The 18,723-nt window shown below is 41.3% G+C and overlaps 3 protein-coding genes across 3 annotated transcripts in view; 2 read left to right on the top strand and 1 right to left on the bottom strand.

Moving 5' to 3' along the window:
- The first annotated feature begins 4,188 nt into the window (after nucleotides 1–4,188).
- LOC130906271 (polyubiquitin-C) lies at nucleotides 4,189–6,604 on the top strand. The gene is made up of 2 exons (XM_057820416.1): nucleotides 4,189–4,346; nucleotides 4,890–6,604. Exon 2 carries the CDS (start codon nucleotides 4,898–4,900, stop codon nucleotides 6,497–6,499), a length of 1,602 nt encoding a protein of 533 aa, XP_057676399.1. The 5' UTR covers nucleotides 4,189–4,346; nucleotides 4,890–4,897; the 3' UTR covers nucleotides 6,500–6,604.
- Nucleotides 6,605–8,601: 1,997 nt separating this feature from the next.
- LOC130906272 (polyubiquitin-B) lies at nucleotides 8,602–10,487 on the bottom strand. Its single transcript, XM_057820417.1, has 2 exons — nucleotides 10,346–10,487; nucleotides 8,602–9,862 (listed from the first exon to the last, which is right to left on the bottom strand). The coding sequence occupies exon 2, from the start codon at nucleotides 9,852–9,854 to the stop codon at nucleotides 8,706–8,708; it is 1,149 nt and encodes a 382-aa protein (XP_057676400.1). The 5' UTR covers nucleotides 9,855–9,862; nucleotides 10,346–10,487; the 3' UTR covers nucleotides 8,602–8,705.
- A 5,038-nt stretch (nucleotides 10,488–15,525) lies between these two features.
- Nucleotides 15,526–18,723, top strand: part of p2rx5 (purinergic receptor P2X, ligand-gated ion channel, 5) — a 24,696-nt gene continuing 21,498 nt past the window's right edge. Inside the window, 3 exon segments of the mRNA XM_057821570.1 lie at nucleotides 15,526–15,556; nucleotides 15,559–15,634; nucleotides 15,636–15,779. Coding sequence (XP_057677553.1) covers nucleotides 15,526–15,556; nucleotides 15,559–15,634; nucleotides 15,636–15,779 — 251 coding nt within the window.

The following is an 18,723-nucleotide window of genomic DNA, read 5'->3' as shown; positions in this document are numbered from 1 at the left end:
ACCGGTGGCTTGTCCCTACTTAGCAACAGTAGCTAATGTCATGAATATTAATGAATGGAAGTGATGTGTTGCTTGCGGTACGCCATTGCAAGCATGTACATAATGAAAAATAAGAGTGCAATAATGAAAACTACACAGAGGAGACTGTTCATTGTGAAAAAAAAAATGTAAAAAGCATAAGCAGTATTACCAAATTCGCTGCTTAATGCATCAGTACGTATTAAACAATATAGGTAGAGCAAAGTCACATGCAGTTAATTAGGCTCGAGCGTTTACGTCACAGCAGCACGGGATCATGCGAGATTTGCGACAACGCAGCCATTTCGGAAGCACGTCTGCATCACGGGACATTTAAACTTAACGCCAAATACAATTCAACTACGAGTGCCAAAGATGGAAAAAAGTAAGGAAAACTTGCCAGTTCGATACAGAGACAAACTTGTTACCACGGCGAAGGACAGATATGTGAGCAATTTTAAGGATGTGAACAATGTTGACCCTTACGAGCAAGCCGAACACAAATGGAATAAAGATGTCGACAAGCTTCCACCACTACGCGAAATGGACATCATGCTGTATTTAGTGTTTGGTGTAAGTTACTACACTCATCAGCAATTCTGAAACTACAAATCGCTACAAAACTACGAACAGTTTTGCTGCGGATGGGTGCAGGATCTGCACATTATGACCATAGCAAACGGCAACACCATCTTTCTAGCAAAGGTAGGCAATGTGTGTTTACATTAGTCTGTGACCACGGATGTACAAATTTTTTGTTGCAGAAAATGTAGCCTGTGTACAAATTCTTTGCCACTCTCTCACGTCAAAATATTACAGCTTTTTCATTTAGCAACGACAGGAATGATGTCTTATGAAGACAATGCACATGTATGCATGCTAGTTGTTTAGCTGTAGCTATAGCTAACAACAGGCCAACTTAGGGCATAAAGTTACTGAAATTTGCGTAAACAAACTAAATTAACTTACCGGAGTGGAAGTGCATAGAGCAAACTCGGTGTATAACTGGAGAATCAAACGTTATGCCCTTCCTTCTGATTGAAGCCACCCATGCCATTCTTCGACGTTTGGTAAGTTCAGATATGACCTTTCCCTCGCCTTTTCTCCATGTAAGGATCCAGAAGAAACTCAATGGTGTTCCGTCGAGCTGTACATTCTCCTTTCTATTCGATCGGTTGTTGCAATTCTTTACCGCACAATAATTTCCAACCATTTTTAAAGAGCGACCTGTGTTGAAATGCCTCACTGTTTATGTTTCTCGCTCCACAATGGCGATAGCGGCGGAAACGTCGCGAGTGCCACATCATACGCTCGAGCCTAAAAAGACAGGGCCAATGGTAAAGGATAGCTTGTTGAAACAGGAGAATGTCACATCTTTGCCAGTGAATTTGGCACCAGGCACATCATTTTCGGAGAGAATTGGTAGTTTTAGCTCTGTAAACATCTCCTTCGTACAAGATTTCCATTCATTTCCTATTGGGGACAACCGGTGACTTGTCCCTACTTAGCAACAGTAGCTAATGTCATGAATATTAATGAAAGGAAGTGACGTGTTGCTTGCGGTACGCCATTGCAAGCATGTACATAATGAAAAATAAGAGTGCAATATAATGAAAACTACACAGAGGAGACTGTTCATTGTGAAAAAAAAAATGTAAAAAGCATAAGCAGCATTACCCAATTCGCTACTTAATGCATCAGTACGTATTAAACAATATAAATAGAGCAAAGTCACATACAGTTAATAAAGGAAGACATTATTTCAATTACATTAAGAATACTATATATAAGTAAGTCTTTTTAACTTATTTTCAGAATAAACACTTCGTTTTTGCCGCAAGTGTTGTTTAGCTATTTAACATTTTTAAACATGCATACTATATAGAAGTAAGTCTTTTCAACTAATTTTCAGAATAAACATGTCATGTTTTCCCCGCAAGTGCTGTTTAGCTATTTAACATTTTTAAACATGCATACGCTTTTAAAAACTTTTTTTTTTAGTACGGCCACTTACCGTGTTTTCTTCGCAAGCGGTGAAATGACTTTCGTCGCATGGGTTGACGACATTTCCGGTCTGAGGAGCCCGAGAGCTGCGGTATTGCGTCATTTCCTGTCTGCGGTATGGGTACTGAGACGAGCGGCGCAGGGTATTGAGTGAGGCGGGCTGCAGCCAGACCCCTCCCCACAAGAACACCATCCCAACCGTGAAACATGGAGGAGGAAACATAATTTTTGGGGGCTGCTTCTCTGCCAAGGGTACAGGACGACTGCACCGTATTGAGGGGAGGATGGATGGGGCTATGTATCGCCAAATCTTGGCTGACAACCTCCTTCCTTCAGTGAGAGCCCTGAAGATGGGTCGTGGCTGGGTCTTCCAGCATGACAACGACCCAAAGCACACAGCCAAGCAATTAAAGAGTGGCTCAGTAAGAAGCATCTTAAGGTCCTGGAGTTGCCTAGCCAGTCACCAGATCTGAACCCGATAGTAAATCTATGGAGGGAGCTGAAAGTCCGTGTTGCCCGGCAGCAGCCCCGAAACCTGAAGGCTCTGGAGAAGATCTGCATGGAGGAGTGGGCCAAAATCCCTGCTGCAGTGTGTGCAAACCTTGTCAAGGACTACAGGAAACGTTTGGTATCTGTAATAGCAAACAAAGGTTTCTGTACCAAATATTAAGTTCGATTTTTGTGATGTATCAAATAATTATTTCATGCAATTAAATGCAAAGGTATTATTTAAAAATCATACAACGTGATTTTCTGTTTTTTTGTATTAGATTCCGTCCCTCACAGTTGAAGAGAACTTATGATACTACAAATTACAGACCTCTACATGCTTTGCAAGTGGAAAAACCAGCAAAATCGGCAGTGTATCAAATACTTGTTCTCCCCACGGTACATCACGGGCTGGGTGTCATATGACATGCTGCTCAGTTATGTGATGACCCAAATACGTGAATATGAGCTGTATGCTATCATTAAATCGTCCACAAATAAGACTGCCACGAGGTCTCTGACCCATATCGAAGCATTTTCTATTAATCAATTACTTGAGGGTGTTAGAGGTTGACGTTTGCCCCTTACATGAGTTGACTATATCCATAAAAAAATGTCAACTTATATTGTGAAATCTATCCACCTCATACTACATATCTTTGGAGTTGTGGGAGAGTTTGAGGCAAATTCCAATTATTAAATGTATTTCTATTTATTATTTTACAGGGTCTCATGCCCACATATGGTGTTCGAAAAGGAGCTGTGCTGATATGAAACCAAGTGGAAGTGACCCCCCACCCCCATACCTCACGGCCTAAAATAATAAGAGCTGCTGTCGCAACAGATGGTAGCCTAAGTGCCAGTCACGTTTCGACACGCAACAGACGTGTTTAACTCATTGCCTGCCATTGACGGCCATAGACGTCTAATCCATTTTGACTAAACAAATGTCACAACAGATAGTACCAGTTGCATATTTGTAGTCACTTGTGGATATACAACAGACATGTTTAACTCATTGGCTGCCCTTGACGGTGATATATGTCTAATCCAATTTGACTAGAGGTTTGGCAGCGAATGTCAAATTGGACTGTACGCCTACAGCAGTCAATGGCAATGACACATGATTACTGAACGCCAAACATACCAGTTAAAATTAATTTTATATCTATGACTGTCATTGGTAGTGAATGAGTTAATTGTTGCCATATGAATTTCCATATCGGATTTTAGTATCTCGCTTCAGTTATTTTTATTCACTGTTTACCATACAGGAATCAATTTTCGAACTACGCAAAAACAAAATCAAAGGACATGCAAGACTTTAGTCAAGACGTTGTATAATGTTTGACAAGATCTTGTCGGATCTCGTTTGTTATGTAGTCGTCGGCATTCAGGTCACTTACTGCTCAGCAACCAATGGCAATTCAAACAAACAATCCTTCCATCCAATCGAACCTGAAACCTCGAGTTGCGGAGATTCGTCTAGAAAATTCCAGCAAGGACCTTTGTGCCATTTGATATTACTCCGCCAGGCGACCTGAGATAAACTATCTATTTTAAATACGTTTTTGGTTAATAATATGTTTGAAATAATGTTTACTTTTACCCTAACATGAATGGGTGTGTAAAGAAAACGTTACAGCTTTGAAATGTAGTGGTCCAGGCGAGGAGAGAACTATTTTTATTGCGGAAGGATATGGTCAATGACGTAGCTGCCTGTAATATATAAAGGGCTTTTGCAAGGGAGTCGCTAGAAGTTACCACACGAAAGTGAAGACTTGAGAGAAACTGCTAACGACGAATAAGATACTAAGAAGCGGCACTTTTCAACCGTAAGTTCTTTTTTCCCCCTTGACCTGTTGTGGTTGATGTTTCTGGGATGAATATTCTGGCTGTAAATGCTCATCGTAAGTAGCGGTGACCGTTAAGTAAATGATAGACGAAAATGTCGACGCGCTTTCAAAATGGATTCCTGGTATTTGGGCGTTATTTTTAGTAAAATTAACGACTTCATAGTCAACATTTTAGTTTGCTCTTTGTTGAATTGGTTTTAGGTGAAATGTGAGCGTTTAGCAATGGCAGTGACTCAACGTTTTCAGCGTCCATTAGGGGAGACGCCATCTGAACAAAAGGGAGTCGGCAAGTCTCAAAATGGCGCTGACGACAAAACTGATGGTTTACTCAATCCCTTAATCACAGAATTTGCTGTTAGGGTTATGAAACATTTATGAAACGTTTCTCGTTATTTTTTTTTTTTGTTAGGGTTATGAAACATTTATGAAACGTTTCTCGTTATTTTTTTAAACCAATGTGTTAATTGTTAACCCGCAACCAATGCCCTTTTCTGTTAATAATTTTAATGTTATTCTTTTTAGGTTTAAACATGCAAATCTTTGTGAAGACCCTCACTGGCAAGACCATCACCCTTGAGGTGGAGCCCAGTGACACCATTGAAAATGTGAAGGCTAAAATCCAGGACAAGGAAGGCATTCCCCCTGACCAGCAGAGGTTGATCTTTGCCGGAAAACAGCTGGAAGATGGCCGCACCCTCTCTGACTACAATATTCAGAAAGAATCCACCCTCCATCTTGTCCTGCGTCTGCGAGGTGGCATGCAAATCTTTGTGAAGACCCTCACTGGCAAGACCATCACCCTCGAGGTGGAGCCTAGTGACACCATTGAAAACGTCAAGGCCAAAATCCAGGACAAGGAAGGCATTCCCCCTGACCAGCAGAGGTTGATCTTTGCTGGCAAGCAACTTGAAGATGGCCGCACCCTCTCAGACTACAATATTCAGAAAGAATCCACCCTCCATCTTGTCCTGCGTCTGCGAGGTGGCATGCAAATCTTCGTGAAGACCCTCACTGGCAAAACCATCACCCTCGAGGTGGAGCCTAGTGACACCATTGAGAACGTCAAGGCCAAAATCCAGGACAAGGAAGGCATTCCCCCTGACCAGCAGAGGTTGATCTTTGCCGGCAAACAGCTGGAGGATGGCCGCACCCTCTCTGACTACAACATTCAGAAGGAGTCCACCCTCCATCTTGTCCTGCGTCTGCGAGGTGGCATGCAAATCTTCGTGAAGACCCTCACTGGCAAGACCATCACCCTCGAGGTGGAGCCCAGTGACACCATTGAGAATGTCAAGGCTAAAATCCAGGACAAGGAAGGCATTCCCCCTGACCAGCAGAGGTTGATCTTTGCTGGCAAGCAACTTGAAGATGGCCGCACCCTCTCAGACTACAATATTCAGAAAGAATCCACCCTCCATCTTGTCCTGCGTCTGCGAGGTGGCATGCAAATCTTCGTGAAGACCCTCACTGGCAAAACCATCACCCTCGAGGTGGAGCCTAGTGACACCATTGAGAACGTCAAGGCCAAAATCCAGGACAAGGAAGGCATTCCTCCTGACCAGCAGAGGTTGATCTTTGCAGGAAAACAGCTGGAAGATGGCCGCACCCTCTCTGACTACAACATTCAGAAGGAGTCCACCCTCCATCTTGTCCTGCGTCTGCGAGGTGGCATGCAAATCTTTGTGAAGACCCTCACTGGCAAGACCATCACCCTCGAGGTGGAGCCCAGTGACACCATTGAGAACGTCAAGGCCAAAATCCAGGACAAGGAAGGCATTCCCCCTGACCAGCAGAGGTTGATCTTTGCTGGCAAGCAACTTGAAGATGGCCGCACCCTCTCTGACTACAACATTCAGAAGGAGTCCACCCTCCATCTTGTCCTGCGTCTGCGAGGTGGTATGCAAATCTTCGTGAAGACCCTCACTGGCAAGACCATCACCCTTGAGGTGGAGCCTAGTGACACCATTGAGAACGTCAAGGCCAAAATCCAGGACAAGGAAGGTATTCCCCCCGATCAGCAGAGGCTGATCTTTGCTGGCAAGCAGCTTGAGGATGGCCGCACCCTTTCCGACTACAACATTCAGAAGGAGTCCACCCTCCATCTTGTCCTGCGTCTGAGGGGTGGCCAGTAATAAAAAAAAAGTTCCATGTTACTTCTAAAGTGAAAGTTGTTTAAGGTGTTTCCCATGTTGACCAAATGTTGAATGCACATTGTTGGAATAAAATATTAAACTTAACCTTATGGTGTTTTTTTTTTTTTTTAACTATAAGAATGATTTAGTATGTTTTGGCAGTGAAGTGTTAAATTGGCAATACACATAATAATGAGGGGAATTAAATTTATGGGGTGAAATGAATTTGTATTAATCTTTTAAATGTGACCAAATATTGCTAATGCGGCAGCGCCATCTAGTGCTGCTTTGCTGAAAATTATTCTCGGCACCATTTGTTTTCATAAATCAAGTTGAAACTTGATCTAATAGATTAACGTATATTGTATACAAATGTGTTAGAGGTCTATTGTACGGGGGACATTGAGAAAAAGTTGACCCAAATAAAGTGCCCCGAAAGGGACATAAATGCCATGGCAAACGGGTGCCTCAGAAAAAAGGGAGAATCCGTCTAAGATTTCGGTATCTTGGATGACGTAGCTAGTTCAATGATTTAAGTGATGCAGTTGCATATAGTCTGTTTCAATTAGGTTTTATATATTTTTCAAATTAACCATTTGCTGTAATGCCACTGTTCTTGTCTAAAACATCCCTTATTGCCTTGGCCCATTAAAAACAGTACAAATGAGCCTATCATTTCAATTATAGTTCCCTTTTAAACCCTCGTATTGTGTTGAGGTCAGAATTGACCTTTACAATTTCCGTATGCAAAAATAAATGGTACTTTTGACATACCCAAACTTGAAAACGGGTCAGGTCTTGACCAAAAAACAATATACTGCAAAGGTTTAGTGTTTACAGGCCAAGTTAATTTATAGATCAAATTTGATTTACTAGCAAAAATATGGGCTTATTTCTAAGACTAGGGTCAATCCAAACATGCCATCATACATCGGCATTTTAAATTTGCAGATATTTTAGGAATTCAAGCTTTTGGGGGTGGTTACCCAACATTGACTGCAGATGGCGCCATCAGAACGTTAAAGACCTGTCAGTGTCATCGAAATGTATCACATTACGTTATGCATTGAAACACCTCGTTTGTAAGGGTTAGAATTACAGTGCCCTCCATAATTATTGGCACCCCTGGTTAAAATGTGTTTTTTAGCTTCTAATATTTTTTTATTTATTCAAATAATATGGGACCTTAATAGAAAAAAAGAGAAAAATCAAACCTTCAATACAAGTGCATTTATTCAATGGGGGGAAATCCCACATAAAGAAATTTGACATCAAATAATGTGTCACAATTATTAGCAATCTTGGTCTCAGACCAAGATTGAGCTTTTTGGAACCAAACACTCTATAAGTGGGTCTAGCGTGCCAGAAAAGATGTGCATACTGAAAAGCACCTCATACCCACTGTGAAGTATGGGGGTGGGTCAGTGATGCTGTGGGGCTGTTTCGCTTCCAAAGGCCCTGGGAACCTTGTTAGGGTACATGGCATCATGAATGCTTTGAAATACCAGAACATTTTAAATCAAAATCTGTTGCCCTCTGCCCGAAAGCTGAAGATGGGTCGTCACTGGGTCTTTCAGCAAGACAATGACCCTAAACATATGGCCATATCTACACAGAAATGGTTCACCAGACACAAAATCAAGCACCTCCCATGGCCATCTCAGTCCCCAGACCTTGTTTTGTTGGCAAAAGGGGGTTGTACAAAGTATTAACACACGGGGTGCTAATAATTGTGACACACATTATTTGATGTCAAATATTTTTGTGAGATTCCCCCCCCCCCCCCCCCCCACTTGAATAAATGCACTTGTATTGAAGGTTGGATTTTTTCCCCCCATTAAGGTCCCATATTATATGAATTTTAAAAAAATTAGAAGCTAAAAAACGTCTTAACCAGAGGTGCCAATAATTATGGAGGGCACTGTATATGCCAAGTCAATACAAGTAATCCAATCTAAAACATGCACTCCTGCAGCTAACTGTATAATTAAAAAAATTCTATACGCCTTATATTGCCAAATCTACCAATTTAAAGAGCAAATTGGACTTTACATATTTTACACCTTTTCATTTGCCATTGTGAACACAAAATAAAAACAAGACTGGTTTAATAGTTTATTCCAACAATGTGCAATGAACATTTGGTCATAGTGGCAAACACCTTTGAAACTGCCAGCACTTTAACTTGAAAATAAATACTTTGTTTTCATTTCTGGCCACCTCGCAGACGCAGGACAAGATGAAGGGTGGACTCTTTCTGGATATTGTAGTCAGAAAGGGTGCGGCCATCCTCAAGCTGCTTGCCAGCAAAGATCAACCTCTGCTGGTCAGGGGGAATGCCTTCCTTGTCCTGGATTTTGGCCTTTACGTTCTCAATGGTGTCACTGGGCTCCACCTCGAGGGTGATGGTCTTGCCAGTGAGGGTCTTCACAAAGATTTGCATGCCACCTCGCAGACGCAGGACAAGATGGAGAGTGGATTCCTTCTGAATGTTGTAGTCAGAGAGGGTGCGTCCATCTTCAAGTTGCTTGCCAGCAAAGATCAGCCTCTGCTGGTCAGGGGGAATGCCTTCCTTGTCCTGGATTTTGGCCTTGACGTTCTCAATGGTGTCACTAGGCTCCACCTCAAGGGTTATGGTCTTGCCAGTGAGGGTCTTCACAAAGATTTGCATGCCACCTCGCAGACGCAGGACAAGATGGAGGGTGGATTCTTTCTGAATGTTGTAGTCAGAGAGGGTGCGGCCATCTTCTAGCTGTTTACCGGCGAAGATCAACCTCTGCTGGTCAGGGGGAATGCCTTCCTTGTCCTGGATTTTGGCCTTGACGTTCTCAATGGTGTCACTGGGCTCCACCTCAAGGGTTATGGTCTTGCCAGTGAGGGTCTTCACAAAGATTTGCATGCCACCTCGCAGACGCAGGACAAGATGGAGGGTGGATTCTTTCTGAATGTTGTAGTCAGAGAGGGTGCGGCCATCTTCTAGCTGTTTACCGGCGAAGATCAACCTCTGCTGGTCAGGGGGAATGCCTTCCTTGTCCTGGATTTTGGCCTTGACGTTCTCAATGGTGTCACTGGGTTCCACCTCGAGGGTTATGGTCTTGCCAGTGAGGGTCTTCACAAAGATTTGCATGCCACCTCGCAGACGCAGGACAAGATGGAGGGTGGACTCCTTCTGAATGTTGTAGTCAGAGAGGGTGCGGCCATCTTCCAGCTGTTTTCCTGCAAAGATCAACCTCTGCTGGTCAGGGGGAATGCCTTCCTTGTCCTGGATTTTAGCCTTGACGTTCTCAATGGTGTCACTAGGCTCCACCTCGAGGGTGATGGTCTTGCCAGTGAGAGTCTTCACAAAGATCTGCATGTTTACACCTAAAATTTAGAACATATGTTAGCAAATTATAACTACGGTATTTTTTTGTGACGGTGACTTTTTAACAGTTTTGTGAAAAATGTAATGTAATTGGAATAAAAAATTGTTCCAGCAAGATGGTCGACTACAATCATTTCAGTCGACAGCGCCATTTTGAGGCCTTGTTGACTTGACTCCCTTTTGTTACGTAGAAGTCGCCCATAATGGACGCTACAGCTAAAAAATGCCGAGTCACTGCTATTGCTAACGGCTAAACACTTTGCTAAACGTCAATTGAACTACGCTATCATGTAAATAACGTTTATAGTAGTACGTTCATCCAAAGTACACACCCAGGTATCGTCGAACTTTTTAAAATGCGCCACCATGAAAATAACAGCCACCAGTACCTACAAGTATCAGACCCGCCTATGTTTACAACCCAGAAACATAATATTTAAACCGGAGACAGGTCACTAAAAACAAATTATGTTACTACTTACAATAAAGGCCTGATTATTGTGGCGAGTGAGCTTGACGGTTTTGTGTTAAAGTGCGTCTTCTGCTGCTAACGACTCAACGACCTATAAAGCAGTCACGGCAAACTCCTTTATGTGCTCTGCCACGTCATAGATAATATCCATCCGCACCAATGAAAATAGTTCCCTCTTTCCCAGACTTCAAATGTACATTTTCAGTCTCCAGCGTTGGCATTCGTTAACACTGACAATATAATTTACATCACTTACAATCAAATCTAGATTTTAGGGACATTAGATTTAAAAAAATAATAAATAAATAAAAAATCTTTTTGACTTGTCTGACCCCATGAAAGAATGTAAAATGGCACTAAAGCCCCTTTTCCGGGATTTTCTGGCAAGATCTCAGTAATCGGAGACTGGAGTAGACGCTTCCCGTGAAACGGTTGTTTTGTGTTTGTGTGGTGAACACCGGACTTTGATTAGACACTAGACAGGAGATGGCAAAGGAAATTGGCATATCTGGGATTGAATTAGTAATGGTTTTTAATGACCAGAATTTTGACAAATGGAATACATTAACAAAAGGAAAGAAATAGTTGTCACTAGCGGTGTTTTCTCAATGTATGTAAAGTGCCACCAGCTCAACTAACCTGACTCTGTATGTGTATATTAGGGGTGAGTAGAGTAGCCAAAAAATTACTCAAAGAAGAGAAGCGTTACTTCAAAATAATATTACTTAAAGTGCATGTGACACGAAAAAGCATGTTTATTTCATAATATACGCGGTATTTTATGCTCCTGCATGATATGGACTGCTTGGATGTGTGTGGAAGCGATCGCTATATTTATTTAGTTTTTTGAATCCCGCGCCATGAAAATGAGTGACTTCCGGCTTCGGTCTTGCATTGAGGAGGAGGGCGCTATGACGTGTACGGTAGAAGACGTCCTCTTCACTATACAGCGTACTGTTGTGTATGAGGACGAAGGATTCAGCTGATTTTGCGGATTAATACGTTTATTTTTCGCATCACACCAGCCAAACGGCTGCAGAAAAATCATTCTGTATGAGGGAGAGGCGTATGGGCCTTTTTGGAGTTTCAAAAGGTTTCCATTCACCATGGATATTTACTGTGGGACCATTGGACTTACGAGGAAGTGAGTAAACATCTTGTTTTTTATTATGTCAAATACGAATACAGCGATTACAAAGTAAACACTACAAACTTTCTTTAACTAAAGGACTACTTACGTTTGATCATTGATAGGCATGTAAAAAGCTCTCCTCATGCACATTAGCAGCACGTTAGCTGCACAACAACTGCAGCCACTCTCCTCCGGGGAACGAACTGTAAATTGCTCTACGCCGGGCGGTGTGCCGATCAACAAAGACAATCGACAACCCAGTCGTCATGTCAAATAATCCAGGCTAGTTATGTGTGATTTTCCGCTTCGAAGACTTTGAAACATCACTCGGTTCGGGTTAGCATGTCGGCTAGCTGTCACGCCTTTTGGTTTGTTTACATTCTCCGAAGACGGGACAGGGAAATGACATATGTCCGATTTAGGTGTCATAAAATATCGTTCGGGAGGTGCGACAGTAAAGGTGAAGTCGACAGTTTTGACCATTATGGAGTAACTTTGCCAAGTCGTCCTGAAGAAATGCATTTTTATTATTTCATATTCCATTTAGCACAAGACTGTTATTTGTCATGACCATGCCATTTATTGGGCAATTGGGGAAAATACTTGGATAAAAAGAATATCTTGTAAAAATACTGAAGTAAAGAGACAGAAACAATGACATTTTGCAGCTCTTTTCATCGCGTTTTCCTCGTTGTGAATAGTTCCCCCTCGACGGGCTGACTGGTCCTTCTCAAGCCATTTATATAGCTATTGGGGGAAAATACTTGGATAAAAAGAATATCCTGTAAAAATATTGGAGTAGAGAGACTGAAAATATGACATTTTGCGGCTCTCTTCGTCGCGTTTTCCTCGTTCTGAATAATTCCCCCTCAATAGGCTGAATAGTAAAACCGATGAGGCCAGTCTACTGCTGACGTCATCCACCTTTTGGGGACGCTAAAGCCCTATAATGGTAGGCGTGGCTAACCGGCAGATTAAAAGACTAATTTCTCGTCATCTGCGCTTTGCTAAATTGTTGTATATAGTCGAATCGTCTCAAAATATGATTCTAATTCACATACTAATGCCATTTAAGACTTTTTTTCTCCTGTCGTATGCTCTTTAAGTAAAAGTAGTAATCCAAAAAATGTACTGAAGTACAAGAGAAAATTTATTTGGTAAAAAAAAAACACTCAAGTAATGAGTAACATTGTGAGTAACTGCTTATGATATATTTTTTAAACAATATTTTTTTTCTCAGCACAAAGTTATCTATATGAACTGTTATTATTATAATGTACTATAACATGTTATACAATCACATTAAGCAAAAGAAACACACAAAAAAGCATTGAATTCTGGCGAAAGAAAAAAAATCTACAGAAATTAAGCATTATACATCCAAAGAGCATCAGTGCCCTCTAGTGAAAACAATTCCTATTATGTAACAAAAAGGATCATGTCTGCGGTTTTCCGTGTTCAGTTGGTGCCAAATAAAAAATGGGAGCGAGATTAAAATCCACGCTTTGACGGCAGTGCTCTCTGTCAAATACCGTATTGGCCCGAATATAAGACGGTGGATTTTGCATTGAAATAGGACTAAAAAAGTGGGGGTCGTCTTATATTCACGGTCTAGACATTACACCCATTCACGACGCTAGATGGCTCCAGATATCATTGAAGCGAATGCTGAATTTGAGGAGTAATTTTCTGTCATGACAGATCTCAGCTTCTATCAAGTTTAACCAGTTTGCATTATTTTATTGCAATGTTTTTCCTTATTCAGATTTGTTTCAAGACTACAGTTACAGTTAGACCTCACTTGATGGTTATTGCACTTATTGCAATTTTGTTGTTTTATCACAATAGATTGGTGTATTTACATTTCAAAAACCAAAAGCCATTCATTTACGAATGTGATTGCACTTTAGTTTACATATTTAAATGTTTTGTCTCTCTTGTATTTAAATGTCTTTTTCTCTCAAATATATTGTTATAATCATTTGTTTCAGATGTACTGTAATTATTTACTGTATATAAAACAATTTGGTGTTCAAAAAGTCTTTTTTCAAACTTGAGTCTTGAAAAAGAGGGGGTCGTCTTATAATCAGGGCCGTCTTATATTCGGGCCAATACGGTACCTACAGTACTGGCCATAAGTATTGGTACCCCTTCAATTTTGTCAGATCATGCTCAATTTCTCCCAGAAAATGATTGAAATTACAAATGCTTTGGTAGTAATATCTTCATTGATGTTGCATGCAATGAAAAAACACAAAAGAGAATGACAAAAAATTAAATCATTATCATTTTACACGAAACTCCAAAAAAGTGCCGGACAAAAATATCGGCACCCTTTGAAAAATCATATGATGCTTCTTTAATTTGTGTAATTAATAGCACCTGTTATTTACTCGTGGCACATAACAGGTGGTGGCAATGACTAAATCACACTTGCAGCCAGTTAAAATGGATTAAAGTTGATGCAACCTCTGTCCCTTGTCCTTGTGTGTACCACATTGAGCATGTTTTGGGGTTGCTTTGGTGCCTCTGGCACTGGGCTGCTTGACCATGCATTATGAAGTCTGAACACTACCAGCAAATTTTGCAGCATAATGTAGGACTCAGTGTGATAAAACTGGGTCCCCCTTAGAGGTCATGGGTCTTCCAGCAGGACAATGACCCAAAACACACTTCAAAAAGCACTAGAAAATGGTTTGAGAGAAAGCACTGGAGACTTCTAAAGTGGCCAGCAATGAGTCCAGACCTGAATCACATAGAACACCTGTGGAGAGATCTGGAAATGGCAGTTTGGAACCCTTCAAATCTCAGAGACCTGGAGCAGTTGGTCAAATAAGAATGGTCTAAAATTCCGGCAGAGCATTGTGAGAATCTCATTGATGGATACCGGAAGCGGTTGTTCGCAGATATTTTGTCTAAAGGTTGTGCTACCAAGTATTAGGCTGAGTTTTAGGCCATTTTTGGAGTTTTGTGTAAAATGATCATGATTTTTTTTTTTTTTTTCATTCTCTTTTGTGTTTTTTCCATTGCAAGCAAAATAAATTAAGATATTACTACCAAAGCATTTGTAATTGCAATCATTTTCTGGGAAAAATTGAGCATTGTCTGACAGAATTGCAGGAGTGCCAATACTTTTGGCCAGCACTGTAGTTTTTTTATGGTGCTTTAAAGATCCCACGTGATTGAACTGGCCGGCGTGATCATAGAACAGCTAACTTGAGTCTGATTGGTATAATGGAGTCATGTGGTTAGTGTCGCAACGTCTCATTGGAGAAACTGGTTGAGTTACTGTTGGCATCCCTGGCAAAAAAAAAAAAAAAAAGACGTAAAATCTAATATGTAGAATAAAGAGGAAAAATGTAACGCCTAGCGTAGCCTAAAGTAGCGGAGTAGGAGTAGCGTTTCTTCACAAATCTACAAAAGTGAGTAAATGTAACGCGTTACTACCCACCTCTGCTCTACATTAGTAAAAAGTATTATGTGTAGAGGTGGGACGTAGGTGTGACATATAGTAGTGTCATTATCGTACTTGATGCTGTAATATTTTTGTACTCCTTATTTTGACAGCGCTAGACATCCAAGGGGGTTGACAGGAAAGACTAATGTATGGCACAGCCAGGTGAGTGCAAAATTTAACTCACTGGCAGCTGGACATCTATTGCCGTAAATGGCAGTGGATGATTTACTATCTTTAATGCTGCAAAGCTCTCTTACTTGTGCTGTCAAATCAGATTTTTTAGTTTGTCAAAAAATTTTTTGACATAAAAACCTGTCATTTCAAAAGGGGTGTGTAGACTTTTCATATCCACTGTCGCTTTCTTTCACTATCTTTACTAATAGCTTTATTCTTGTATGTGTTAATTATGTGAGCAGAAATATAAATACTGTATATTTAAGTTAAATATATGTTCATGTTTTTGATTCGTTTCCATTTACACACCCCTGATAAATAAACTTTTTTATCCCACCCCCACACACCCATATAAAAATACTGAATTATGTTTCATTGGTAGAGTATAATCATCTACAAGGCTGCTGGTCGACCATGACGTGTGCTCATGTTGCCTTCAGGCATGTTGTAGGAGCGCGCAGAGTGACAGTGGCCCTGACGAGTCAACCAGCTGAGGAGGGGACATGCGCTGCATGGTGTAGCTCGCTCAGTAACTCACATAACCAACGACATGGCCGGCTGGGGAACCTTCTTTTTTTCCCTCCTCAATTACAAGACAGAAAAATATGTTATCGCCGAGAACAGGAAGATCGGAATACTTTTTCGAATCTACCAACTGGCTGTGCTTGGATACATAATCGGGTAAGGTGCATAATCATGTGCTGGCTCTATTGTTTCTGTCCAAGGGTGCCTTTGCCTAAACTAACCTTCCCCAAAGTGATTCACAAAGTTAAAAATAGTTGTGCCTGTGAAAGTCCTGTGCCTTTGCTTTGCTCTGTTAAAGTGGCAGAGCATGTGCATGTGTGTGTTTTATATTAAGTTCTTATTAAACCGTCAAAGAAAACTATGGTCAAACAATGTAGTACGTGACATCACAACAATGTGGTGAATGTGCTTTGCCATTAACTCATTCTGCTTTAAATTTAAACAAGTTTATCACTCGTAGACGTCCAATTTATTTGAAATGGGAGGGTGGCAATGACACATTTGTTCATTCGCTGCCAGCCCTCCCCTATCAAATGAGTTGCATGTCTAGCACCGTCAGTGGCAGCCAATGATTTAATTCTTATCAATATAAATGTTCTTTTACTATTGGTACAACAACACATACACTCACGCTCAAAGGTTTTGAGACTTTTCACTGGTCAGATGAATGAGAAAGAGTCTCAAAACCTTGGACTAAGGGTGTATTCTGTGAATGTCTTTACCTGCGTTGGTAATAAGTTAAAATTACCGATCAGTCTTCAGTCTGACTGTTTGAGCAAATTTCAAACAGACACCAACATATTTTGCTGACACTCTTAAACTGGTTATCCAAAGTGAAAACTGGAGATGCACCTTCAAGGTAGGCAGGCCTGAAACGGCAAGCAGAGAGGCAGACAGGCCCGAAAGCATGCAACATCAATTCGTGTCCCAACAATGGCCAAGTTGTGGTTAAAAAATGGGTGCAAACTTTAAGGAAGAATAACCATAAAGAACTTTTTGCTATTGCTAGTAGGCATATGAACTGCACCTTGTTTTTTGTTCTTTGGTTCAATCAAAGAGGAAAGATAGCCATCTTGAACCTTGCTGCTTTTCTTATAAAAAACAGATATCATCAAAATAGAGGACCACAGTTATAAAAGTTTCTTTTAATCATCCATCAATCCATTATCTGCTGCTTAATCCGGGGTCGAGTCACGGGGGCAGCAACTTTAGCAGGGAAGCCTAGACTTCCCTCTTCCCAGTCACTTCAACCAGCTCCTCCGGCGAGGTACCAAGGTGCGTTCCCAGGCCAGCCGAGAGACAGTCTCTCCAGCGTGTCCTGGGTCATCCCCGGGGCCTCCCCTCAGTGGGACATGCCCGGAACAACTCTCCAGGGAGGTGTCAAGGAGGCATCCGAACCAGATGCCCGACCCACCTCAGCTGGCTCCTCTCAACGTGGAGGAGTAGTGACTTGAGACCGAGTCCCTCCGGGATGACCAAGCTTCTCACCCTATCTCTAAGGGAGAGCCTGGACACCATGCGGAGGAAACTAATTTCTAGGGCCGCGGCTATCGATTATTTTAGTAGTCGACTAATCGAGTATTCGGATGAGTATAAAAAAAATTGAATACCTGAGCTGAGCCTCAAACCGTATAGAAAAATGAATACATGAGGATCTAAGTACAACAAAGAACAATTGGCTAACTTTGCGGCACCTTGCGGCGATTGGCCTGCCCACGTATACCTAACGTATCCTGACGTATCCTAAAGTAATCCTAACATATCATAACGTTTCCTAATGCCTGTCCGATATATCCGAATGTTTTTCGTAACTAAAGCTAACACTTCCGCGGGGGAAAGGCATGAGTGCCAATCGAGAGAGCGGATGGAGCGAGCGGGTCGACGTAGCACAGCCAATCACGAGTAAATGCGAAGATGACCGGCGAGTGTGTCATAGTCAGCGCAGCCAGTCACGAGCGAGTGCTGAAGAATAGCGCCAACCAAGTCCAAGTCGGCGCAGCCAATCACGAGCGTGGCCCCATTGGAGACGAGCAGCATACTTTAGTGGAGACTAAAAAGGGTCGCGCTTGAAGACCAGGAGCGAGAGGCAAGGGGGGAAGCCCCAAAGAAAAGGCGGTTTAGAGAAAACCATGAGTACAAATGCCAAAAATGTGTAAAAAAAACAAACAAACAAAAAAACCGCACCACAGGTCACAGCCAGGTAAAGGGAATATGGTACTGTCCTGCTTCTGGCAAAACCATAGAGGAGTGGAGGAACATGCTCACAATGTAAATATAATTAATAAACATTCAAACATTGACATTTCTTCAAAACTGAATATTGTTTATTTTGCTTGTGTGATTTTTTGCTTTTTATATTTTAAATATGTGTTTAAAATTTGCATGTTGTAAATAGTTCGTGTTGTGAATAATTCCCACTTTTTTCTCACAATGTAAAATCCATATTTTTGGACATATGTGATGTTATTTTTGTTGTTGAAGAATTTCCAGTTGTTATTAGTGTTATATTTGTGGACATGAATAACTGTTATGTGTTTAAAATGACATAATGGTGGAGATACATAAATCTCATTTTTACGTTAATGTAACATTGTGAACATTTTCTTTAATACATTACTTTACAATCATAGTTTTCTTTGTGTGTGTAATTGCAATTGAAATTCCTCCTTACTACTACATACATTTAGGCCCCAAACAAACACACAAAACAAAACAAAATCTGATGACGTATTGTTAATAATTAAAGATTTGATTGTTTAAAAAAAAACAACAACAACATGTGACTGTAAAGGCCCAAGTACACCGCATGCGTGATCGTTGCGTTTGCGTTCCGGTTCAGTGTTGCCTGCGTGCCACGCAGTCCGTCAAAAACAGGCAAATCATACCGGCTGCTGCACGGCTGCGGTCCGCCAACCTCGTCCCCCCCCTCCCCCGTGAGCTCTCGCGTGATCGCGCGCGATAGTGTGCCATTTAAAACAACGAAAAACACACGGAGTCTATATTCATCAGAGAAGCAGAGAGAGAGCACATATTTTCTTTGCATTATATTTTAGTTAATCTGGAATTAAGAGACAGACATGACTGCATCATGATGAGATCG

The sequence above is a fragment of the Corythoichthys intestinalis genome, chromosome 18 (assembly GCF_030265065.1).
Source record: "Corythoichthys intestinalis isolate RoL2023-P3 chromosome 18, ASM3026506v1, whole genome shotgun sequence".
In the NCBI taxonomy this organism is placed as follows: Eukaryota; Metazoa; Chordata; class Actinopteri; order Syngnathiformes; family Syngnathidae; genus Corythoichthys; species Corythoichthys intestinalis.
Note: the sequence above shows the minus strand (reverse complement) of the source record. Positions and strands in the feature narration are given on the sequence as shown.